The 25,340-nt window shown below is 43.0% G+C and overlaps 2 protein-coding genes and 1 long non-coding RNA gene across 5 annotated transcripts; 1 reads left to right on the top strand and 2 right to left on the bottom strand.

Moving 5' to 3' along the window:
- LOC136530579 (DNA-directed RNA polymerases II and IV subunit 5A-like) lies at positions 1-3,625 on the bottom strand. 2 transcript variants are annotated; one of them, XM_066523300.1, is made up of 4 exons: positions 3,205-3,590; positions 2,942-3,121; positions 2,723-2,836; positions 4-580 (listed from the first exon to the last, which is right to left on the bottom strand). In XM_066523300.1, exons 1-4 carry the CDS (start codon positions 3,406-3,408, stop codon positions 455-457), a joined length of 624 nt encoding a protein of 207 aa, XP_066379397.1. In that variant the 5' UTR covers positions 3,409-3,590; the 3' UTR covers positions 4-454. The 2 variants fall into 2 exon arrangements, with proteins under 2 accessions (XP_066379398.1, XP_066379397.1); XM_066523301.1 differs by lacking the exon at positions 2,723-2,836 and having other exon boundaries at positions 1-580; positions 3,205-3,625.
- Positions 3,626-3,859: 234 nt separating this feature from the next.
- On the top strand, positions 3,860-18,739 carry LOC136530580 (signal peptide peptidase-like 2). Of its 2 annotated transcripts, XM_066523302.1 has the most exons (14): positions 3,862-4,110; positions 5,160-5,318; positions 5,441-5,552; positions 5,663-5,782; positions 7,896-8,053; positions 9,556-9,732; positions 9,852-9,886; positions 9,973-10,129; positions 12,071-12,124; positions 12,224-12,316; positions 15,922-16,061; positions 16,413-16,483; positions 18,217-18,300; positions 18,380-18,739. In XM_066523302.1, exons 1-14 carry the CDS (start codon positions 3,961-3,963, stop codon positions 18,472-18,474), a joined length of 1,605 nt encoding a protein of 534 aa, XP_066379399.1. In that variant the 5' UTR covers positions 3,862-3,960; the 3' UTR covers positions 18,475-18,739. The 2 variants fall into 2 exon arrangements, with proteins under 2 accessions (XP_066379400.1, XP_066379399.1); XM_066523303.1 differs by lacking the exons at positions 18,217-18,300; positions 18,380-18,739 and having other exon boundaries at positions 3,860-4,110; positions 16,390-16,483.
- Positions 18,740-18,819: 80 nt separating this feature from the next.
- Positions 18,820-21,919, bottom strand: LOC136530581 (uncharacterized). The gene is made up of 4 exons (XR_010777811.1): positions 21,517-21,919; positions 20,765-21,421; positions 19,629-19,943; positions 18,820-19,361 (listed from the first exon to the last, which is right to left on the bottom strand). It is a non-coding gene; the product is annotated as an uncharacterized lncRNA (long non-coding RNA).
- Between the last annotated feature and the right edge of the window lie 3,421 nt (positions 21,920-25,340).

The following is a 25,340-nucleotide window of genomic DNA, read 5'->3' as shown; positions in this document are numbered from 1 at the left end:
AACAGTATTTTTTTCTCACAGTATTTTCAGCATAAGCATCGACATAAGCCAAATTATTCAATTATTCAATCAACGCTTTGGCTGAACAGGGAAACGCTCACTGCCACACTGCTCAAATGTAGTACTCACCCATTCACAAGAAACAGACAGCTCAGGACTACGCATACATATTCCCTCGCTCCTGCATCTCAGAAACCAGAATCTTCGTCATCCGTCAGACTGAAAACCAGCTCCAGAAGGCATGAATAATACTGAGCATCATCCTGGTAACTGGAAGTTGCGCAGGTCAAAGCTTTTCCTCTAAAAAATGGCACAATGATTCACTAAAATGAGATGTAACACAGCTACGGGAACAGCAACCTATTTCTACTGCCAAAATGGCACAACGCCAATCAGTTCCCAAGGAAAGCACCAGGGCACTACGAAGGTACTTCAGATTCTCAGCAGGCAAAACTCAGACAACGTAGCGGTAGGTGATGTATCTTCCAGCAGTCTCACTGGCTCGGGTGATCCTCATGACCTGCCCACGCTTCATCCCATAGTATCTTGCTATCGGGTCTGTAATCTGAATCCGGGGGAGCTGCATCATAGATAGTTTCATATCATCAGAACACAAAGCATCGGCAGGAATAGTGATATGAGTAGGAATCTATGGCGCAAGGAATCTGTTTCTTTTTCTGATCACAGAGCAGAGCCTTGTTATTAGAAATGTAAAGCTCGATGAAAGTAAGACAGTGCAACTAGGTGAAAGGGGTGTCTGACACTTGCCAAACTCAACCTTAACATCATGAAATTAGAAAACTGGTTGCCTAGAGAGAAGAAGAATCCCCAAGCAAATGAGATCAGTAGCAGGGGCAGAAACAGGACTAGAAGGTACTGGCTGCTAATTAAGGTACATCACTTTTGTTAAAAACTAAGCTACAGCGTATGATTTTATTTGATAGAAGGGTCTGTAACGAAAACATTGGACCATGAGAGGGCAGAGGCAGGGCCATCGCTACTGCAAGTCACCCCTAGTTTCACCCTTGGTCAGTACTGTTTCATCGTCAACATTATGGCAGAATAGCCTCTATCTATTGTCTAGTCCCTGAGGTTTTGGTTTGTCCATTCTGATCCCTGAACGATTTTCTTTGGTCCAAAATAGTGCTAGGGATCACATGGAGCTCCACGTGTGCATATAACTCAACACCAGGTCATAAATTGTATGCAAAATGTTCTTGTCCCTATGAAATCCACAGACAGGAGAAATAAACCTAAGCTCAAAACACTTCTGTTCTTTTCTTTTTAAAAGTTTAATCTGCTACTGCCGTTAGAGCTAGACAAGCTGCACGCCGCGCTCCTACCCTGTAGGGACAAAGATGCAGATTGAAGCAGCAAACAGGAATACAGATGTCTAGAAACAATAAATCAATAATGATGACGATTGTTCAAATAAGTGCAGCATACAAATTGCTCGGGTTCAAACATATCTTGTTCATACCGTTACCCAACTATAGATAAGTAGATAGGCTATCATATTTATTTTCCAAATGATTAAATACAATAGAAGGTTGTCAGATTAACATTCTATATACCCGTTAAGTGTGCAGACATCACAACAGTAGGTTATTTCACATGTGGCTAGTGGCTATACTCTGAGTTGTCTTGTAGATGTGGTGTCCATGTCATCACAGGGATTATTTTAGAGAAAGAAGATAGCTCAAGGGAGCGATTCAAGGAAGTGGACCAATAGAAACTTCACTTTCAGAGGCTGAATTGAGACTCCTGTGAAACTTCAAGGACAATAGTGGTTATTCCGCCTAACATTATATAAATTAATAATATGCAGTGGAATCAGTTATCAGTCAAACTAGTACTAATAACATCTGAAAGAATAATTTTCCAATTACAAATTTGTATAACTTGTTTAAACTAACTCTGAGTTTTAAAATATATTTCTGCCTCAATAGATTTTTTACTACCACAGTTAGTGCCTCCCATTCTCACCTATTTTAGCACTGTTGTGCTTCAGATAACATCTTGCATATATAGTTTATCACTCTACTTAAAGTCTGAAATTATACACAACTCTTGTTATAGAGTAGTTAACGGTCCTAATCTGCAATGAAATTAACTGCAGTAACAAAACCAATAAGGCTAGCTATGGTCTGACTTATTCTCTTCACAATTTGGGTAAACAAATAGGAAGCCAAACTGAAAAATGTGCATGCCATAGGTCTATTCTTATGTCACAAGGCTAACTAAACGTTCAAACTTATATAGCAGACCAGTGCTTTCAATTTCTCTACTCATATTTTACCATAACACATGACATGTTCTTTTTGCTGTTTAGATGATAACTACTGCAGATTGTCAATTTGGTCTGAACACATTCACATTGCCAGTTCTCAATGAGGTAGGTAACTAAAAAATCAAATGGACATTTATGCGTTTTGTCAGTTCCCAATGAGGTAGCTAAAATCAAATGGACATTCATGCTAACAAGCTACAGCATGCTAACAAGCTGAAAATGGCTTAATACTCAGCAACTTATTGCTTCAGGAAAATCATGGGAGGTCAATTACTTCCCAATATGCAGACCAAGGCATAGTTTCATGCAATCACTGTACATAAAACCTTAACCCAAAGAATTGAACACAAAAATAAATTTTAGAACCATTATGCTCCTATAGACACAAACAGCCAGGCTACTCTGAGGAAAGAATAGGCAATATTATTCGACCTGGGTTTCCTTCACGGTGTACCGCTCTAGAAGACTCTTCTTTTCTTGCGGTGTCAGGAGCACGTGGTCTGGCACTAGGACATGGTTCTTAATGTTGGCAAGAAGCTCAGCTTCCTGGACAGCATCACAATAAGCGTCAGCCACAGTTTTCGCAAGGAGCAGCGCACATACTGACATAGAGAATGCAATGAGGTAATAAAGAGAAATTAGAGAGTCGACCTGGAAGACCTCGAGGTGGTACTTCTGGGAGACCTCCTGAACGGCGCTGCGTGCGAACGCGCTGAGCGCCTGCTGCACGACGAGCATGCCGGTGAAAACGTTCTCCTGCTTCATCTTCTCGACGTAGTTCCTGATCGTCTTCACCCCGGGCTTGGCCTCATTGGGGAAGAACACGTAGATCTGCAGGTGTAACGCACGGCTAGGGTTACGCCGAGGCGGCGGCGGCGGCGGCGTATGGGGGAGCAGCGGAACAGGGGAGGGACCATGTCGGAGGAGCCGTTCGACAACTTCACGGCGCTGATGGCGAGGTCGTCGCGGCGGACAGGGTTGCCGTAGCGATCGATGAACACGTTCCTTGGGAGATTGATTTCTTCCTCGCTGACCGTGTATCCGCGGTCGCGCAGCATCTCATACACCGTGCGGCGGATGCGGAAGAGCCGGCTCGTCTCCTCATCCGAGGACGCCATCCCCCTCTGCTCCCTCTCCTTTCAGCTAGTTCCCGGTGGAATTAGAAGGGGGGTTTAGGGCGATGGAGCGGCGCCGGCGCGGACGAAGGCGGGAGCTGCGCGCGGGCGACGGCAGGTAGGGTTTGCCCGTTTGTTCGGGTTTAGCGGAGGAGAAAGAGTACGCGGCGGCACCGAATGACGAGGAGTCGTTAGTCGCGCGTGCGTTCTTGGATGGGCCTGTGCGGTCCTTTGGGTTTGACGACCCAGTCTCCGGCCCCTTTCTCAGTGGTTGCTGAGCGGACTGATTTGGCGTTCATAGTGTCTGAAAATGGGCCTCCATCATCCGATGGGCCGATTGCTGAGGGTGCCATGGCCTTCGACCCCATCGATGTAGACGAGCTGGCAACTGTCGATGTGCAAACTGCTGTCGGCAGCCCACCTCTTTCATCAAAAAAGTCTCATATGAGCCTATGGAGATACCTTTGCACGACGACGAGAATTCGCATCAGACATCCGTCTGGCCACCGCAAAGGCGGACCCATCCGTGGAGAAAGCGGCGACATCCCCGTCGCCATGGCGACCGACCACCGCGCGTCGCTCCTCCCCTTCGCCGCCGCCTTCCTTGTGCTGCTCCTCGCTGGCGGCGCCGCGGCGGACGACGCCTCCAGCGACGACGACGCGGGGACTTCGCGGACGCCCGGCTGCTCCAACAAGTTCCAGCTGGTAATGGCTTTGCCCCTGCCCCTTGCTTACTCGATTCGCGGTCCTTCCTCATCAATTAGGTCACTGCCGGTAGTAGTTGGTTTTGGAGTTCCCGGAGTCCTGTAGTTGGTAGGTAGAGGTGCGATGCTGAGATCTGGCTGATGATGGGGTCGTGTAGAGGGATTTGTGGATGTACCTTAGTAAGGCCTGTTTGCAGGCGTAGGACTAATCTTTAGCCAGCTATTTTTTTAGCTCTAGCCCATCCAAACATGGGGCTAATAGGTGGGCTATTTTTTTTTAAAAAGAGTTTTACCTCTGCTTTTAAGAAAGCATAGTAACCGAGACAAGACTGGGGATACAAGTTAAGCCAGTAACAAAAGAACAAAATGCTGAGCCTTGTACAGAATCTAAATTTAGAAGATGTCTGTAGGCTCCAACAAGCTAGACTTAAAACTCTTCATCCAGCTCATGATATCATCCTTCACATGCAAAACCCGCTGCCGGTCCACCTCCTTTAGTAAGACGCCCCACTTCTGCACTAAGTATAGCGCAACATATATCACATCAGTCAGAGCTTTTGGAAACCTTTGCTCAATAGCCATCTTGTTCCTAGTAGTCCAAATTGCCCAAGCAAAACCTGCAAATATAAACATGATCATGGGCAAGGGCCCCTTGCCCTACAGCCAAGTCTCAGAGAAATGCTTCAACGATTTTGGACAGAATTTTCAGTGAAAGACTTCCCTCAAAACCCCCCAGATCCAGTGAAATGGATCATGTTAGGTGGTTGTTGCTTTTTTTTTTTTTGAAATATTCATATATATTTAAGTAAAATTGGAACATCTTTTCAGTTTTCTAAACTAGTTTTGTCCTTTCATATCCAGAAGAAACTCAGTACATGCCATATTTCTTATACTTTTTACTTCACTTTTGAAACAATCAAAAGTCCACACCGCTCTGAAATGTACCACTTGGTCCGTTATTCAATTTTTGTCGAAAATAACCCTGATCCTGTTTCCCCTCAAATACCCAAAATACCCTTTTCTCTTTCTTATGTTCCAGCTTTTCTCCAGGTTAAGGTGAAGAATTGGGTGAATGGGACTGAAGGTACAACTGTTGTTGGCCTAAGTGCAAAATTTGGAGCTCCCTTGCCAAGAGATATTCATGAAGCAAAAAAATCATTTGCTGTCCTCGCAAATCCAATTGACTGTTGCTCCAACTTGACATCAAAGGTTTCACTTTAACACCATCAGTAGTAGGCTTTTTATTTCCCATGGTCGTGCTATCAGCATAATCCTAATAAAGAAAGCATGTATTCCATAAGTTTGTTCTAAGTTAATCCTTGTCACTGTAGCTACCAAGTTCAGTTGCTATAGCAACACGTGGGGAATGCACTTTCACGGAAAAAGCAAATACTGCTCAGGCTGGTGGTGCGACCGGTTTACTAGTTATCAATGATAATGAAGGTATAACAAGAATGTGTCATGTATTTTCATTTTTCTGTCCAAATAGTTTGATATTCCAAATATACATGCAAGTTTTTTTTTGCAGAAAGTAATCTGTATCATGTTTCTAGAGCTTTACAAGATGGTTTGCGGTGAGAATGACACTTCCATTAACGTGACAATACCTGTTGTCATGATACCACAGTCAGCAGGAAAGAAGTTGAAGAACTTCTTGCATCATGGAGCAAGTGGCAAGTTATTCTTAAATTGTCATTCCTTTTGTTGGAAAGTGTAGCATGATTTTTTTTCCTTCTATGTTGCTCTAGTGGCGGTGTTCAGTGCTACCTCCATCCCAAAAAGGATGCAATTCTAGGTCTGATCAATGTCAAATTGTCTTAAGTTTGACTAAGTTTATAGAAAATATTAACATGTATGAATCCAATTAGGTATACTATAAAAATATGTTTAATGACGAATCTAATGATATTTATTTAGTATGATAGATATTAGTATATTTTTATATAATAATTTTGGTCAAACTTCAAATCATTTGGTTTAACACTACTCTAGAATTGCATCCTTTTTGGGGCGGAGGGAGCAATTTCGTATCTAAACAATTGCTATGTGCTTTTTGTAGTCATTCCATAGGTAATTGTCTTTTGCATAAGATATATATTGCCAACTGAGAGAACAAAAAATAATGTTTCTTGAACTCCGGTGTGCCAGGCAAACCTGAGATATGATTTAGTAATCATGTTATAAGGTAGTACTTGTGATGAGACATCAACTTAAATTAGATAATGCTAACACGTACAGTATTGCAAGAAATTTCTATTTTATCTTTTTAAATAAGATAGTCGTCTGTAGTTTGATACTATTAATATCAGGTTTGACTCTTGTGTCCTGTTCATCTGTGATCATCCACTGATCTTTTAAAAAGGTAAATTCTATAGAGCATAAGAGAAATATGCACTACGTGGGTAGCTCCTAGCGCCTAGTTGTTGATAAGGTGGGGACTTGTGCTAGGTGTCTTGGTGACCAATCATTAAAAGGGCAAAAAATTAGTCACAGATGAGCCCAGACTCCTTATTGGGACTACATGCTGATTATAACCAACCAGTGTTATCAAGTCATCCAATTAATCATGATTAGTCGTCCTAATCGCTACCTTGGACTCGACTAGGTGCTACGACCCGATTAGATCGAATAATTTTCTGGTCGTCCGATTAGTCGGACAACTATGTGGTGGACGACCAAAAACATAAAGGGGCTGGGCTGGGCAGCTGATGATATGGGCTGCATCTGGAATGGCTTGGGCCACTTGGGCTTATCTGTTTCAGCCCAATTTGGAATCCTAGTTGGAGCCACCACCTGAACCCTCGGTCCCTCACCCTAAGCAGCTCAGGGCCTGTTTGGTAGTGCTCCTCTTGCTCGAGATTCTATGGGGAAGCTGATTCTCTGAGGGAAGTGATTCTTTGACTGAAAATGTTTCTCTATTGTTCTCTCTGGAAATGTTTCTCTGTTGAAATAGTCACCTGGCAAGAATAGGTGAAACCGTTTGGCTATTGAACTAGATTCTCCTTGAAATGAACTATAATCACCGCAAAACACCTATTTGGGTGATTCTCATTCCTAGTTCAAAACAGAGAAACGTTTCTGGGTGTTTCACGGAGAATCGCTACATTAGAGAATCCGAAACGTTTCTGTCATCCAAATGCGCCCTTAACAATGTTGTCCCTAGTGTGCCCTTGGTAGTGTAGACTGTAGAGGGTGCAGAGGGACCTAAGGTAGGGGCACCTGGCGTAGAACTGGGGCTCATGGGCTCCAGACTCTAGGGTTGGTGTTCTTGCGCCTCAGTTGTTTCCTTTGTTCAAGTGTGTCTTAGTCTAGGTTGTGTTGTGTCGTGTGTCTGGCATTGTACATTTAGTACTCTCTCTTAATGAATTGACATGCACCTATTATGTATCTTTTGAGAAAAAAACTGATATATTTTTAAAATGGGACTGATCTAAGATGGAGCCAGATTTTAGTGGTGTCTGGTGCCCTAGAAGATGAACCATGTTTTTCTGCTGTCTTCTGGTAAAACTGGAAATTACTTTTATCATTCCTCTTTTTTAATGAAATAGTTTGTCACTACTTCTTATTGTATTCGCTCATCCTGCACAATTGTTGAGTTTGCCCAATAATATTTGTTTATGGGTATGAAGTTCTCGAGTGATTTCTGTTACTTCCAAAATTGACACAGCTGTTTGTGGCAGGTGGTCCTGTAGAAATGGTGACTAGCCTAAGTTATATGTTCTTTTTGACTTAACTATCCTACACCAGAGTATGCATGATAATGAGAAATGTTTTCTATCGTTGCAGTGGAAGTACAGCTATATTCACCAAATCGACCAACTGTGGACCTTTCAGCATGCTTCTTATGGATAATGGCTGTAGGCACCATAGTCTGTGCTTCACTCTGGACTGAATTTGTTACATGCGAGCAGGTTGATGAGCGTTATAATCAGCTGACCAGAAAGGTTTGGACTTGTGCCTACCCAAAGTGAATGGACTTTGATGTTTGTATTTTTATATGCACGCAAACGCATTCATTCCCATTGCTTCAGGCCGTTGAACATCTATAAGTTAATATCAAAGGGACATTAGTACGATATTAGGTGAAGGAGCTTGAATTCAGTATCTTGCATGAGTGGGTTGTATGCAAGGTACATAATGTTATACCTACCACTAGGGAGGATATGGACAAATCCATGCTTGTCCATGTCCAATTCCATATCATCATGAATCCATGATCCATTCTTACCCTCCCCAATATTACCCATACCCATTGGGTAATAATCAATCTTATACATATTCATTGCTTTGAGTTGAACTAACGGCTTCTATTACTATTTTATACATATACATGTGAGCTCCACGTCAAAGCTGACCCTTGGAATGAAAACCTCGCTCGCGTTCACAACTTAAAATTTTAGTGAAATTGATTGAATACTGTAACTTTGTGTAGATTTACAAGACTAGATCTATATGTGGGACCCATGTACCCTAAAATTAAAAACCTCATGTTCACACTTAAAAATGATCAAAACTGATTGTTTTTATTTTTGAGATGCCTCGGTATGATAGCAGGCTACTTTGTACATACTCGTGCGGCTATATTCAAATGTGGGCCCAATGTCAAAAGCTTAACCCTAAAATAAAAAAAACCCGCTCACACCTTAAAATTTTCATGAAATTGACTCAAATTTGTTGGAGATGACTTGTTATAAGGGTGGCTACTTCATGCAGATGTGTGGCTAGATATATATGTGGGCCCCACATCAAAATCTGGGCCCTAGAATTAAAGATTTTTTGTTCACACATTAAAATTTTAGTGAGATTAAATAAAATTTGTTGCAGATGATTCAATATAGCAGTCTGGGTTTTAGTACAGATTAATGCAGCAATGGGTCCCACATTAGAAACCCAAAACTGAAACGAACTGTGTATTATTTGATCCACCCATTTCTACTAATAGATTATTACTTGAGCTGAAGACTTACCCATGGCCCATACCTTACCTTTTCTATTGGATTAAAAAAATTTACCCATACCCTACCCAAATGAGATGGGTAAGGGTTTAAATATGGATAATGGGTACCCAACAACATGTATAATTGATGTGCTGCTAGTCAAATGGATCATGTGTACAAAGATATAGGAATGGGCTAAATAAGACATACAAACCAGAAGCCATGCAACATGGTTTACTCTTGTGCTTTCATCTGAAAAAGTTGCCCTGAGCAGTGACATTGTGACTCCAGACGACGTTGTTATGAATTTTGGATTTCGATGTGAACCAATTGTATTCTTGTCATCATCACTTGGTACTTTTTCATAAACCCCTGTATTTTTGCAGGTGAACACACAAAAACTGAAAAACATATCTTGTTCTCAACGTGTCTTTTGTGCTTACAAATGCTCCTTGTGTAACCACTGCATATGCCCTCTCATGACAAATTTATTCCTTCATATTAAACAGGATGGACCTGATATGGGAACAAACTACAGAGAAGATAAAGAGATCTTCGAGATCAGCGCCAAGGGTGCTATCGTTTTTATTATAGTAGCTTCAGTTTTCCTCCTCCTTTTGTTCTACTTCATGTCATCTTGGTTCGTTTGGGTGCTAATTGTACTATTCTGCATTGGTGGTATTGAGGTATTCCCTCCTTTCAGGCACAGAAATTCCTCTATCTTTGTACTAGTGCATGTTGATATGTATTTTTCCCTTTTGTTGGGGAGTTCAGCTCTGAGTTTAATGGTGATATTTTCTTGCAGGGTATGCATGTTTGCTTGGTCACGCTTCTAGCTAGGTACCAAATATATCAATTTTGATAAAGCAATTCAGTCAATGCTCCCTTTATTTTTATACCATCATCCTATATACTTCATATAACAGGATTTTTAAGGACTGTGGACGAAAGACTGCACAACTCCCTTTTTTGGGAGAGATCTTGATCTTATCTGTTGGAATTGTACCATTTTGTGTGGTATTTGCAATTCTCTGGGCTGTGTATCGCCATGCTTCATTTGCTTGGATAGGCCAAGACGTTCTTGTAAGATAATCTTAACTTACAACCTTTCTTGTGTTCTGTTCCTTTGTTATGTTCTTTTCTCCTGGTGCTGCATGATAGTTTCCATACTTCTCTTCGGTGGCATGCATGGTTATTAAGGCATTACCGGCGATAAGGCATGCTGGAAATCTGGGCGTCCCTGTCACCATGACCAAAAATCAGCGAAAGAGAGGAAGGGAGAACAGAGGAAGAACGAGAGGGTAGAGGGCAAACAAGGCCAAGAACCTGCAGCTGCTGCCATCCTCGCTGTCTCCGGCGCCGGTGGCCAGTGCAGCACTTGCTGCAGTCAGCTGCAGCACAGCCGATCTGGAAGGGGACTACAGAAATGGTTGATTTGTGGGTGTAGAGCAGTGAGGAAAAAGCAGGAGGGAGAAGTTTTGGGCGGCGGTGTATCTGGAGAATGAGAGAGAAAAGCAAGCTGCACCGATGGAGGGAGGGAGCACTCATATGAGGCAGAGGGTGTCTGATGTATCCATGTATGTCACGACAGGGGAGGGTAACGTGGGCTGGCTGATGGGCTGGGCCAGCCCCTTCTTAGTTCTTACTCCTTTTTTTCCCCTTTTTTTTTTCTCAGCCACCCTGTTGTTTTGCAACAACAACAACAACAACAAAGCCTTTAAGTCCCAAACAAGTTGGGGTAGGCTAGAGTTGAAACCCAACAGAAGCAATCAAGGTTCAGGCACGTGAATAGCTGTCTTCCAAGCACTCCTATCTAAGGCTAAGTCTTTGGGTATATTCCATCCTTTCAAGTCTCCTTTTATTGCCTCTACCCAAGTCAACTTCGGTCTTCCTCTGCCTCTCTTCACGTTACTATCCTGACTTAGGATTCCACTACGCACCGGTGCATCTGGAGGTCTCCGTTGCACATGTCCAAACCATCTCCCACCCTGTTGTTTTGCAATTTGTTAAATTGGTATGGTGTCGCCTTTCCTCGCCTTATCACCGCCTAGGCGATTGAAAGGGGGTGGCTCACCACAACTTGCCTTACCGCCTTAATAACTATGGTGGCATGTGATGGACTGCAATGTACCATAAAGCAAAAGTTCATAAGATAGACGTTTTTTCTCAAACACCAGAGTCGTAAATAACGTATTGTCAGTTCTAAGGCCAATGGTAATCCATTTCTTGAATTGCCAGTTTAGTCAGATATGATATGATGAGGTTTTCATGTATAATTTTCATCATGCCAACGAGGTGGCTCCTTTCAAAATATTTTGTGTTCGAAGAACCTTGCCGTACGTATATATAAGAATGGGTTTGCATTTTCTACAAAATCCTATTATCCCCAAGGGTCAAATGACCTGATTGGTCACTACTGTATGAAACTATCATGTGCAATAAACATAAGCATGATGTTGTAGTTCTAATATGAATCTATATGAATCAGTTAGAGATTGCAAGTTGCTTAGGCATGTTGGTAAGTGTAACATAACTTCCTTTCAAATGGCCCGCTGTGGGTGTCTACATGTACCTTTTGCCATGGAATACAACTCATATGTTGAGTTTCAAACATGGTATTCGTGTTGAAGACAAAATTCTAGCTTCTAACTCAAAATCTGCTGCCTTGATCCACCTTTGGTGGAATTTGCAAACCTCTTACTAAGAAATCCCAATATAATCTGTACATTAGATATGGAGATGCAAAGCAAAATGTTTCCACATTTGTTTGAATTAGGATGTAATACCGTATTTCAAAGCCATATCATGCATGTGTGAAAACTCAAAAGTATGTTATTTGAGTATTTTAAACTGTTGGATAGTTTGTCTAAAGAGGATGATCTCATTTGTGCTTACCTTCTATGGTTGGACCAGTTTAATATTTTTCATATTAAATGCTTGCTATTTTCAATTTGAAATCATATTGCTTTGACCATTGCAAAACTAACCACATGTTTGGTCATGTTTTCTGCTTATTTCTCCCAGGGTATCTGCTTGATGATAACTGTGCTTCAGATGGCACGCTTACCAAATATCAAGGTATTGGCATGTCTATTGGCAGCAGTTTGGTGATTTTTATCAAGTAAGAATTTTAGTGATCTTATCTGCACCATAAAAATCTCGAACTGTATTTGGCAGGTTGCATCAGCACTTCTTAGTGCTGCATTTGTGTATGACATCTTTTGGGTGTTCATTTCACCTCTTATATTCAATGAAAGCGTCATGATTGCAGTAAGTGTATTGATCAATTCTTTCAATGAAGCTTCTGTAAATGGTAATTCTTTAGTACCACAGGTTGATATGTAACATAGCTTTCGTGGTTAATTGATCAAATTGTCTTGCAATTTGCAACAAGATGGGAAGGCCTGTTCCTTTCAATCTCTGATCCAAAAACAGATGTTTAGGGTTTAGGGTACATTGCAGAAAGTACTCCAAATGATAAAATATCATGTTCCTGTGTTAGTTCATATACACCATGGTCCATGGATTGCGATGTACAATCAAGCAAAAGTCCTTATTCTCAATTTGAAGTAAATGTTTTAGAGTTTTGACATCAATTATGAAAAAAGCCTGTCTTGGAGACAACCTCAAAATCATATTTTATGAATTAAACTAGCATATAATTAGAGAATGTGTTTTTCAAATGTGTGCATAGGACATTGTCCAAAATGTAATCTGTCAACAATTTGGGAGTTGATCTAATACAGTGCAGTGAAATTGCACTTCAGCAAAAACATGCACAATGACACACTTTTAATGGCAGGATTAGATGCACTGGCTGCCTTATCTAGTTGTTTTTCCACCAAAAGTAATTTACTGGGGTTTGGAGCCCATTTGTGTCTCAAGTCAAATCTTCGCTTAGCGTAGAACTTGGCGTGATGGTCATAGTTGAAACAGTAATAGCATCTCAATTTTTTTGTGCAATCCCGGATAACGTGGCCATCATCCAAGCATTTATAACAGACACGACTATAAAGTCTAGGTTGGTAGTTTAAGTGTTCACCTCGATCTGAGACTCCCCCTAGTAAACAGACAGGCGGCGCCGTGCTGGAGATACTCACAGCCTTGGTGTTAATGAGAAGATCTTTTTTTTTTCTTCCGAACACGCAGGAGAGCTGCGTATCATTATATTAGTAGGAGAAAAGAAATAGTCTTACAGAGACTAAAACCCACTAGACCATAGAAGCTAAATCACCGGAAAGAGTTACAAGGACGACCACAAACCCCCCCCCCCCCCCCCCCCCCCCCCCCCCCCCCCCCCCCGGCAGAAACCTAAGTTGCAGTTCGGGCAGAGATTAGGGAAATCCCCTTAGCCCCTGCCACACTCCACCAAGCAGCCTCCTCCTTGGCCAGGTACAGGACCGAGTTAACATTTGGGACTGCTCCATTGAAAACACAGTCATTTCTGTGCCGCCAAATGCTCCAGGCTCCTAGGATGACCAGAGAATTCAGACCCCTTCTTAGATCACCTTGAACAGCACCATCAATCTTTCTCCACCAATCATCAAAATTCTGATCAGCAGGTGTTGGAGCAAGGGTTGCAGCACCAAAATGAGAGAGGAAGGAGAACCAAAATATTCTTGAAAAAACACAGCCTACAAGAAGGTGATGAAGATCTTCCTCAAGCTGGTCACACAGGACACACATTTCTGGATGAGGGAGGCCCCTCTTTGCTAACCTGTCTGCAGTCCAGCACCTGTTATGGGCCACTAACCACATAAAAAATCTGCATTTTGGGGGCGCCCAAGTTTTCCAAGTTCTCTCAAAGGGTTCAAAAGAGATGGCTCCATAAAACAGGGCAGTGTAGGCGCTCTTTGCTGTGTACTGGCCTGAAGAGGAAAGCCTCCATAAATGTCTGTCAGGGATGCTCTCATTCAGCTCCACCCTAGATAAAAGATCCCAGAGATGGATATACTGAGATAGAGCAGCCGCACCAATTTCTCCCTGTAAGTCCTCTATCCGCCTATTCTCAGGAAGGGCCTCACTAACAGTACGTTTACTCAATCGCCTTTTAGGAACCAGAGCAAAAACAAGAGGAGCAATCTCCTGGATTCCCTGACCATCCAGCCATTTGTCCTTCCAGAACAGGGTATTAGCCCCACTTCCCACTTCTGTACGAACTGCGACCGAGATGAGCCCAGCGACCTCCTTACTGACCTGGACCGGCAGATTTGCCCAAGGTTTGTTTGGTACACTCCGCTGCAGCCAAGGCCATCTTGCTTTCAAGGCAATCCCCAATGTTTTGAGATCAGTTATTCCCAGCCCGCCTAATTCCCGAGGTCGACAAACCTTGGGCCAGGCAATAAGACAATGACCCCCGTTTGCTTCTTTTCTTCCCATCCATAGGAAGGACCTTCTAATCTTATCGATGGCTTTGAGAGCCCATCTCTTTTGAGATTTTGAAAGACCCTCTTGACTGAAATATCCATGTTGACATGATGACCACCAAGAATCCCCTTAGGAGTTGAATCTGAATGATGCTTGAGGCATGAAGGGATGGGGGAGAGTCCAGCCCAATCATTTTGTGAAGGTTGAGAGGAGCCAATCACTGATGGAAAACTATCAACAATAGGACAGAACATGCTTCCAATCTTTATCACTGAGTGAAGTTCCTTGGGCTTGGATTGAAAATTGGCGAATCTTGAACAAGCTTCTCATGGAAAACAACCATTTTTTATGAATTCTTCTTCATGTTATGCTTGCCAATAACAGGTGACCAGCTTGCCTCTTCTTCGAGTTCCCATTTCTTTCTTTCTTTGACCCAATCTTCACCACCATCTTTCCATAAGTGAAAATAAACATCAAAATGATCTGTGGTGATTCTTTTGAGAGCTCGAACCAGAAAACCCACACCTTGGAAGCAACTGAGAAGCAAAAATGACGATCTTGCAGATACGTGACATGAAAACTAGCCAGAGTGCCCCTGAGACAACAGTGAAGCGCCATGCTGACAGACTCTTCAGTCAGTCTGAAGAGATAGTGGCATAAGATGGCGACCAGGAAGAAAGATGCCTTCGGTGAGGACGAAGGATGGTGAACAGAAGAGGCAAACTTTCGGAACACATCAGCCTCAAAGCGCTTACCGACTGAGAAATCCTAGTTACGGACCAGCTTGGCAAGGTGCACATCCTCTTCCAGTTCCACAAGAGCACCAGGGGAGCTAATCTGGTGATTCATCAAGGAAGAAATCCAAGAAGAACACAACCAGGGATGGGGGGACGAGGCAATAGCAGAGCACAGAGGTTGGGCACGACAAGGGGAGCAGCAGCGGCGGAGGAGAGGAGAGCAAAGTTGCTTACAAAAAATCCATTGGGGGTGGCGAGTGGGTACTCATCAGCGTCGCGTTGCACCGACCAGTCCCATCCCTGGTTGACCCTCAGCAGCAGCGTGGTGGCAAGAGCAAAGGCCCCTCGCGGGTTGGGGCGGCCCGTGCGCCGTGCGTGAGCCGCACATGTGCGTCCACAGAGGTGGCGCGGTCGAGCAAGAGGTAGATGTCGTAGGGTGGTCAGTGGCGAGGAGCAGCCACTGGAGTTGGTTGGCGTCGCCCGCAGATCCTGTTAGGAGGAATGCGAGCGCAGGCAGGGCTGGTCCCGCGGAGGCGACACCCCGAAATTCAGTATCCTTAGAAAGCTCTGTTTTGGTTTAGAGTTTGCATGCTTTTGACTGGTTATATGTGTGCATAATATAATTGCGTGGATATCACCTGTCCATTCATCTAATTATCAACCTAATTACCTATACAGTGATCGTGATCAGCCAACATTTGCTATACCTTCTACCCATTGAGTCCTCTGATTATTTTTGTTGTATTTATGCTTGCTTTGGAAATTACTCAGGTTGCTCGAGGTGATAACACTGGGGAATCAATTCCTATGCTCCTAAGGATACCCCGCTTCTTCGATCCATGGGGTGGCTATGATATGATAGGCTTTGGTGACATTATCTTCCCTGGATTGCTTGTTGCATTCAGCTATAGGTATGTGATTTTGCCATATACATTATTTACTTCCTTGTGATCCATTAGTTCCACTAAGGCTGCACGTATAGAACAATATTGATGTTGATGTTAAGAAGCATAGTTGATGTGCTAAATGCAATGTTGATGTTAAGAAGCATAGTTGAGCATTCAAATTAATTTATCGGTTACAACACCTAGGATTTTAAGGGAAGCATAGCTAAACTAAATTCAGGATTAGTAGATGACTTTTCTTTATTTTCTTATATGGATTTGTCTTTTCTACTTTTAGGAAATGTGTGGAATACTACTCTAATGAACTGTCATTATGCTTGTAACGTGGGGTTAGTGAGTTTTGCCTATGCTGAACAGATTTGACAGAGCAACCAGAAAGGGTGTCTTGAATGGATATTTTCTGTGGCTAATTCTGGGATATGCAGTTGGTATGTGCTTGTATTTGAGATAATTTCTGTGTTATTTTTCTATTGTGGTATAGCTTATGTTTCTTATTCAACTATGCAATTTGCTGCAATAATTATTTTTTTAATTATTTTTATGATGGTGGATTATATTCAGGTTCCAGCAAAAGACTGAATTTTGATTAATGGCCAAGTCTCCAAAAACCATTTTAGGATCAGTTCAAACCATATTATTTGTAGATTTGAACAAACTATACCTCCTGCTCTAATTAGTATTGGAACAAACTATACCTCCTGCTCTAATGGAATACTACTGTTTAGGTTCAAGTATGGCAATATTATTGGTAGCTCTTTGCCCCTTCCAAAAATATTGTTGGTAGGAATAGGATCAGTTCAGGCCATATATTATTTGTAGCTCTTTTCAGTTTAATTTGTGTTGGGACAAATAATCTCCTCCAGATCTAAAGGAATACTACTATTTAGTAGGGATGCAAGCGGTGTGGGCCTGCCGGCCCGCTTTGCCCGCCCCGCAAGAAAGACCTATTGGGCATTGCAGCCACCAGCCAGCCATCTTAGTTATTGCTGTTTGGAGCCAGGCTGACCTGCAAAGCCCAGTGGGTGATCAGTGGTGTCATGAAACCCCGCTTATACCTGCAAGGCCTGCTTCAAGCCTGCGCCAGAACGTTACGCTGGTTGAGGACGAGCAACGCCACGTGCCGGCTGTTCGTATTTGGTGCGGACGTTGTCCTTTGCGGTGAACTCGTCGAGACAAAACTTGATGGAGGTGGACTGGATGAGCTGGAGGATGGTGACGGCGAGCAACGACGCAAGTAGAGGCAGAGTTGCCCACGGTTCATAGTGGTCGGCGGTGGTGCGTGGTGCGAGGACGCCGTGGAGGTGCGCGGAAGAAGGCGGGACACGTGGTGCGCCTTGCCGCGGCAGCCCAAGAAGAACACATGAGTGGCCTCCCTGTGCGGCAGCAGGGCAGAGCAGCTTGTGCAGGTAGCGCCTTCACCCGCTCGGGGTCGGCGGCAGCGAGCCATTGCGGCAGCATGAGGTACTTGTCTATGACGATGGAATTGCAGTCCTGCTGAGGCGTCAGCGCCGGTGCCTGTGTCCATGTCAGGGGGGCTTCCACGCGTGGTGCCTTGCAGATGGACGTAGCGGGTTCCAAAGGCTCCTCCAAGCCTGCTAAGTAAATTCCTGCCAGGGCTACTGGATTGACGCTATCAGCTGCGCATGCAGTAGCGGCGGCTGCAAAACCTGCAAACTGACGAAGCCAACATTATGGGTAGCCCTTCCAAAAATATTGTCAGCAAGTCTGAGTCAAACCTTAAGTTTTAATATGTAACTGAAAATTAGATAACAAAATTGAATTTTTCCAAGTTTCTTAACATGTGGGTGACTTATGAGTGCCTTAAATGTTTTGGAGCTCCTGGTTAAACATTTTTTTCCTTGAATCAACAGTAACGGCTATTGTTATACTAATGTTTTGGTTAACATTTGATCCAGAGCCACTTGGCGTTTGAGTCACCATGTCATTGATTGTTTCCTTGTTGGGCATTTTGTATGGAAGTTCATATGGCATTTTGTTCTAGACAACCTTTTTTCTGACCTTCTCTATAGCCAGCACACTAAATTAATGTTGCAATAGGTGCATTGTGATCAGAACATGTTATTTGACTATAGAGAAATAGTTGTATTGTTGCAAAGAATACATGGTGAGATAGTACCATTTACATCTTTTCCCCATGCAGGCCTTTTCATAACGTATCTTGCGCTGTTCCTGATGGACGGGCAAGGTCAACCTGCGTTGTTGTACCTTGTGCCATGTACATTGGGTAAGTATGGACGGTTTCCTTAATCCTAGTTTCATTCAACTCTGCGTTTTGTTTAATGATGCATCATTTTTTATGCCAGGGGTTATTGTTATTCTTGGTTGGTTAAGAGGCGAGCTTCATGAATTATGGAACTACGGAAAAAGTCGAGCAGAAAATTTGGTCAACGAACCATGACAATAAAATCCAGGGAAGATTGGTATGTGAACACATGTTGCATCCATTGAAGCAATTAAATCGATGGGTTGACGAACACAATTTCCTGGGCCAAATGGTTTATGATGTATTTTTCTTTTCTTCATCGTAGTAGATAGTTTTAGGATGTTTATGAGGAGGCACGGTGTATTGGAAGATGTTATGTTCATCACATTATTTCAAAAAGGATGATATTATGTGTTCGAGATGAAAGGATGATATTCATACAAGATGCAATCATGTACAAGCTTCGGATCGGACCAAAAGCATATAAGCGTTTCCAATTGCAAAACTGACAAACTGGACCCATCGACTGACCTTTCCCGCCTCCCGTCCTGCGCTGAACCTAAGAACACTTCCGATCAGGCTACAGACAGCATAAACACCCTAACACAATTCCGGCAATCGGCACCGGCACCGGAGGCAGGGGCGGAGACAGGGGGCAGGCCCCCGCCAACATTATATGATCTTCACTAGTTGCCCGTGCGTCGCAACGGAGCATAACATTAAGCCAAGGCATAAAATTAACCCAATTTTTTTTTTACTGCTCCAATCATGAATTCATGATACACATAAGAATGACTACTTTTCTTTCATAATACAAAAGCACATGATTGAGGAGCAAATTGTCTAGCTTGTTTGACTAATCCATGAGCATCTTATTTAAGTAGCCAAATATGAAAGAAAATATGTTCAAATATACCATTATAGTTAACCTAAAAATAATTCATAGGTTATCCATGGTGACCTATCAAAATTCAAAGTCACATAAATTTTCTTCCTTATCCATAGTATGGGCCATCCTTGTAAGTCGTTCAAGAATGATCAGATTGTTGCAACCAGCTACAGAGTGATCATATTGCTGCAACCTGCACAAGAATGATGAGATAGGAGTAGATTCAGTTGAGATAAAGCATACTACGACAGTGACCTATCGTTAAGTAGCAGCAAATACCTTAGTCATCTTGTCCTTGACCAATAAAAAAATTAGTATTATGATTGTCTCATAATAGTGACAATAGTCAACCATAAATTATTATACAGTTTTTACAAAAAAAAAAGCAAGGTTGCATCGGCAATAAAATTGCATAGGTAACGTTTACAACTATGTTGCAAGGTGGGATACAACTACGTACAACTGCCGCTTAAGGTCGTCACGCCCTAGTGTCCGACATGTTGTGGTCCTGGGTACCATCCGCTCGTTCGCTGGGCTGGGGCTGGCTGGCCAGCCCCCTCCCATGAGCACTGTAGCAGCGAACCAGCCAGCAGTACCACTCTCTCACGTAAACGAACCAGCAACGATACGAACCAGCCAACCGAACAAGCTGCATGAGTTCCATGACGGCGGGTCTCAGTGGTCTCACCATGAGCACTGGTACCGGCTTCAGCCTGCCACTTCCATGCAAGGAAAGAAGCTAGCCTAAGTAATCTCATCCAATTTTAGTCAAGAGCTGCATATCAAACAACAATGCAGTAGGTTTAGATAAAGGTAAAGTGTGCATTGTTGTTGCAAATAAAGAAATTATGCAACATATAATCAGCATAACAGCAAAGGTATGTCTGGTGGTTCTGAACATGTCGCAAGTTGTCTCATGAGTGATGAACCTGGACTAAATGACAGACTTCATAAGCACATCAGACAGTGATAAAAGGGCAGACATTGCAGAGGACATACGTTTCTATGCAACTGAAATAAATATGCTTAGTTCTTGGGATATTTGTTGTCTCAAAATTAATAATGTGATAGTGTGACATGGGTTGCGTTTTATACAGAGAACCTGATAGTGTGTGTCAGGCATATATGTGCACACCCAATGTCCTTTATTGGATACATGGTTGTGGTCTGTGTGCTTTGATCTACTTTACTCTGAATGTTGCTAGCCCTTGTTCTCCTCATCCAATCCTCTCCTGAAGCCTATTTAATCACTCCTTTTTGTTTGTGGTTCAGCCTAGGAAGGTCATTTGGATCAATGATAACCAGCACAGTTCCACATACATTAGGATGAGTAAATTGTGTAGCAAGAGAAGGGAGGGCTTGGTCTCTATGATTTATTAATTCAGGTCATATAGTTGTTTCCACTGCATAGCCATCCTTTCAGTGTTCCCCTTGGACAGCCATGGCAAGAACTCGTCAGCTACTACCTTGAGGGAACTGGCTCTGTAATGATAATGATTGTTTTATTGCCAGCTTAACATATTTTTGGAGTGAATTTGGTAAACTAAGATTAAGAAAGCAAGTGTCCAGCATCTACAATTTTTTTGTCTAGCATACCTGGTTGAATGTGTGGATCCAATGCTTGAACTTGTATATTTCTCATCAATCTGTAGGACAAGCATAACTGTTAGCTTTCGGTCAACTTGTGAACGGAAAATTTACTTGTTTCAAGTGTCTTCATCTGTAGGACAATCTTGTTTCAAGTGTCTTCATGGGTGTTGAAGGAGTTCATCAGAAGCAGCACCACATTGCTGCCATACTTCTTGTTGAGTAACTGTACGAGAAAAATATTGCCACTAAGAGTCACCATAAAAGATAGAAACAAGATGGAGTGGTGAAGTTTGCAGGAGCGCTGCATTAGTCATGATATTTTAACCAACGTCGATCTAGATAACAATGAGGTCGAGGAAAGTAAATCCGTTGCGCATTTTGATGACCGATCTGCAAATAATGTTAGTTCCAGACAACATGTTGAGAGCTCTACGAAGTATGAACATGATACTGATATTCAGATACGATTGGAAGTGAATGCTAGAGCATAATTCAGTTATTGAAACCAAAGCAAAAGCAAATTTGTTTCTACAGCCTGTACTCCTGAAGTGACTAATCTAGACACGGCTTATTTGGGACTGGTGCATCCCATGGTCGTCCCCAGGCCGCCGCTGAGCTTGAGCACGGCGAGCTTGTCAAGCAGCTTCTTGGTTGCCTTAATGTCTGTATTTATTACTTAGACAAATCAGTCTAGGCATTCACATTCCCATGCATTAGATTCAGGAATACGCAGAAGAGCAGCAAGGATTTAGGCTTACAATACAGTGGGCACCTTCGGCCAGGACTTCCACTTCCAAGATGTCGTACGGCACCACCAACTCGTTTGTGGGCGTGGGGATCTTGGCCCACTCGATGAGCTCCTCGTGGAGACCGGCAGAGGACGGGGCAGACTCGGCCGCGATGGCGATGACCGTGGGCGACAGTGATGGCGGCGCGCGACTGCGGAGGCCAGCCGGTGTGCGAGGGCGGCGGCGAGGAGGAGGTCGGCTGGCGAGAGCGGGCGCTAGGGCGAGACTGCAGGATTTGGAGCCGAGGAGAGGATTCTTCTTTCCTTTACGCTGGAGCGAGGCGCAGGGGATCGTGGCCGTCGTGCGCGGGTGCGGCGGTTCCGCGGACGTGTGGTAGAGGGCGCGGGGAGGGGCAATTAGCGCGGGGCGGGAGGTGATTAGCGGCGTTTAGCGCGGTCAGGGGTCATTAGCGGGACAAAAACGATGACATTTGGGTCTTCTTAGTTGCAGAGATGCAGAGATTAGTAGATCTCATTAGTTCTCACTAATCATTAACATGCTACATGCCTTCTAAATCAATTCTAGATTGTTTTTCTCAGATACATCTCTTGATTGTCTAATACTAAGTGTCTAAATAAAATAAATATAATGTAAAGTGTTGATTTATGAACAATATTCCTTTTTATCTTCAATGTAGACCTTTACTCCCTTCGTTTCAATTTATAGATGATCGTTTTGACATTTTTAGGTATGTTATTTTTTTTTTGTATCTAGACATATCGTATATTTAGGAGCATAGCAATGGCCCTGTTCGCTTCTCTTATAATTCGTACTTTTCAGCTTGTTTTTTTTAGTTGGAACAATGTTTCTCTCTCACAATAAATCAGCCGGAACAGTGTTTCGGTTTGTTTTTTCCAGTGAAGCGAACGGGACGGTAGTATTTTTCCAAGACGAAGAGATTAAAGATTATTTATTATAGTTTTTTAAGCCAACGTCAAAGTCGATAATGTTTTAAGCCGGCAAAAGATCTGATGATGGCACCATTTTACACTTTATGTGCCGGCCCCCTCTGTATCTGAATCCTGACTCCGCCCCTCATAGGAGGGGCAGCAGGCGATCACTGATAGGACGGGCAGACCAATGGCGAGTGGTTTGGCATATGAATCGGGATTTGCCACGTGCTTTGTTCTGTCTTTGATCCAAACTGCTAAGCTGGCCTGGAGGGCGAGCGGTGCACCGCTTGCGGTCACGAAGACACGAACCACGGGAGGATCCTTCACATCACATAATGGAGCACGTTTCTTGTGGGTTTGCAGTTCTTACGCCGTTCTGCAGGCCCTGTAGTATTACTACAGCTATGCCTCTTCAGTCTTCACATCTACTTCAAAACTGAATTGGTTCGACAAAAAGGTTTGTCTTGAAAATCTATGAAAGTTCGACTCATTCATACGTAATACATTGGTGAGGAAACTAAACAAGCATGATGTGTGCATCAACTACTCTGAACGCAGGTCGGCGAACGCTCCAAGTCATGAAATCAAAGACAGTATCAGCAACTCTGAAGACTGACCGCTATCACCTATCAGACTGAATGTAGATGCAGCGCAAGAAACACCAAACACAAGCAGCACTACAGCAAGCATCGCAGTTAACATCAGCGCTCGGGAAATGACCTCGTGGAGTCCCTGTGACCTCTACCTTTTTTTTTCGCGACCGGGACTTCACCCGTTTTTCATTAAGAGGGATAAAAGTTTAAAACGGTACAAACCAGTAGCTGATGGCGGCGAGTCGCCAACATCAGACAACCAGCACAACACAGACCTAACTACTGGAACTCAGACATAGGCATTACATATTCGCAGAATTTTGCGACCAGACTTGAACAATTTCTCCAACAGGAGCGAAGCCTCCGAGGACCCAATCCTGTCCTTCCCTGATTACTGCTTGCACAACTGAATGAACTGACGACCTCGGTTGCCCAAAAGTTCTGTTGTTCCTTTCCTTCCATAGTGACCAAGCGATCAGAAGCAACAGAGAGTCAAACAATGTCCTGGATGCACCGTCCAGCCTACGTCGTTGGTGCAGCCACCATTCAGCAATGTCGGCCTCGGAGTCTGGTGCTAGAACCAACAGATGTATAGGATGATCACAACTTATGAACCTCTTCCTATCAGGCTATCACAACTTATGCAGTGATAGTGATTCAGCCTCACCAACTCTGAAAGTCTGAAACCATTTAACACGCACTCTGGACAGTGGGCACTGAAGCTAAACAGGGTTCAAACTCTGGCAATCAAACCTATGAACCCTGTTTGAATACTTGCAAACACTGCACAATGGAAGGACTGGCTCAAGCAAGCAAGAAAACATCTCCAGTGATACTTACACTAGTAACTGAAAAGTTAAGTTTCTGGATGTATAAACAAAAGGTCAGGATTGATGGAAAATTAGTGGAAAACAAATAGGTGACATATTGAGCTGTTAAGTAACACAACTTATACAAGCACGACAGAAGAGCTTTTCAGTAGCAAATTGTGATGTTACTTAGTACCACACATGGAATCGGGGGAAAAACGTAATGACAACAGGGAATAGGAAACAATATGCATGCAAGGACAGGCATGGCATAATCAGTATTCGCACACAGGAAATGACAATGAGATCCGAAAGTTAAACACGCAGCAGATCTCAGATCCAGCTGAAACTCAAGCAGCAGAAGAGTCTAAGATTTAGCAGTATAATTATCTTCTGTTATCACAAATTAATAACAGTAATACAGTATGATACAAGCAGTACTTGAACCCGTCATCGAAATGGAATGCAAGAAAAATGATGTGAAGCAATCAGAACAAGCAAAGCAGTTCACAAGATTTTTAGACCGACTAATCATATTTTTAACAGCAAAATCAAAAGGTTTTAGTCACTCGAGAAAGTGATTAAACAGAGAAAGTAAATGGTGGCATGCACTTTTGCAAGAAATTAGCAACCATTGTGGAGAAAAGTAATTGGTGGCATTCACTTTTTCAAGAAATTAGCAACCATTATGGCGAACAGGGATGTACATTCAGCCATATCAATTTTCACATCTGGTCTGGACAGACCAGACCAGCCGGCTGGTCCCCCTCTCAGTTCACTGTTCATCAGCCAGCCGAACAGTGATTCTCTCTCACAACAACCAGCCAGTTTCAGCCAAGTTTCAGACCAGCGAACGGGGCCATTGGGGGCACAAGGGAATGGTACAGACTACCAAATCCATTAACAGGAACCTATTAGCTTCTATCAGAACACTGGAACTGAGCCAAGAACGTACAAATCGTAATTGCATGGCCAAACTCAGACATGAACAAAACAACAAAAACAGCCCGCTAAGCTCGATCAATCCAAAGACAGAAACAACTAAGGAATCCTTCAAGAACTGATCTAGACCATCAGACAGGACACACTACCCTCGATCACCATCTCGCCTGATTAGGCATCTCATAGAGCAGAAGAGTCAACTCTCAAGCATTTGCTAGTCTTCAGTTATACAACAACATGATACAAGCAGTAGCTGCTGTACGAATCATTGAACTTGAAAACTAGAAAAATGATAGTACGACTATGAAGCAAACGGAAATTTTATCAGATCAAAAAACTGTAAGTCAGTTCACAAGATTTCTAGAACGACTAATCATATGTTCACCAGCAAAACTTCGAGGTTTATTCTTTGCCTTTTTAGCACTCAAGAAAATAACTAACAGAGTATGGAACTGCTGTCTTGCACAGATGCACTATTGCAAGAAACTAGAAAACATTATGGCGAAAAATTTATACCAAAATCCTTCCGTTCTCATCCCAAGATGCTCACTCAGCAG

Source organism: Miscanthus floridulus, unplaced genomic scaffold, assembly GCF_019320115.1.
Source record: "Miscanthus floridulus cultivar M001 unplaced genomic scaffold, ASM1932011v1 fs_159_1_2, whole genome shotgun sequence".
Classification (NCBI taxonomy): Eukaryota; Viridiplantae; Streptophyta; class Magnoliopsida; order Poales; family Poaceae; genus Miscanthus; species Miscanthus floridulus.
The sequence above is the reverse complement of the archived record's forward strand: the minus strand, read 5'-3'. Positions and strand labels throughout refer to the sequence as shown.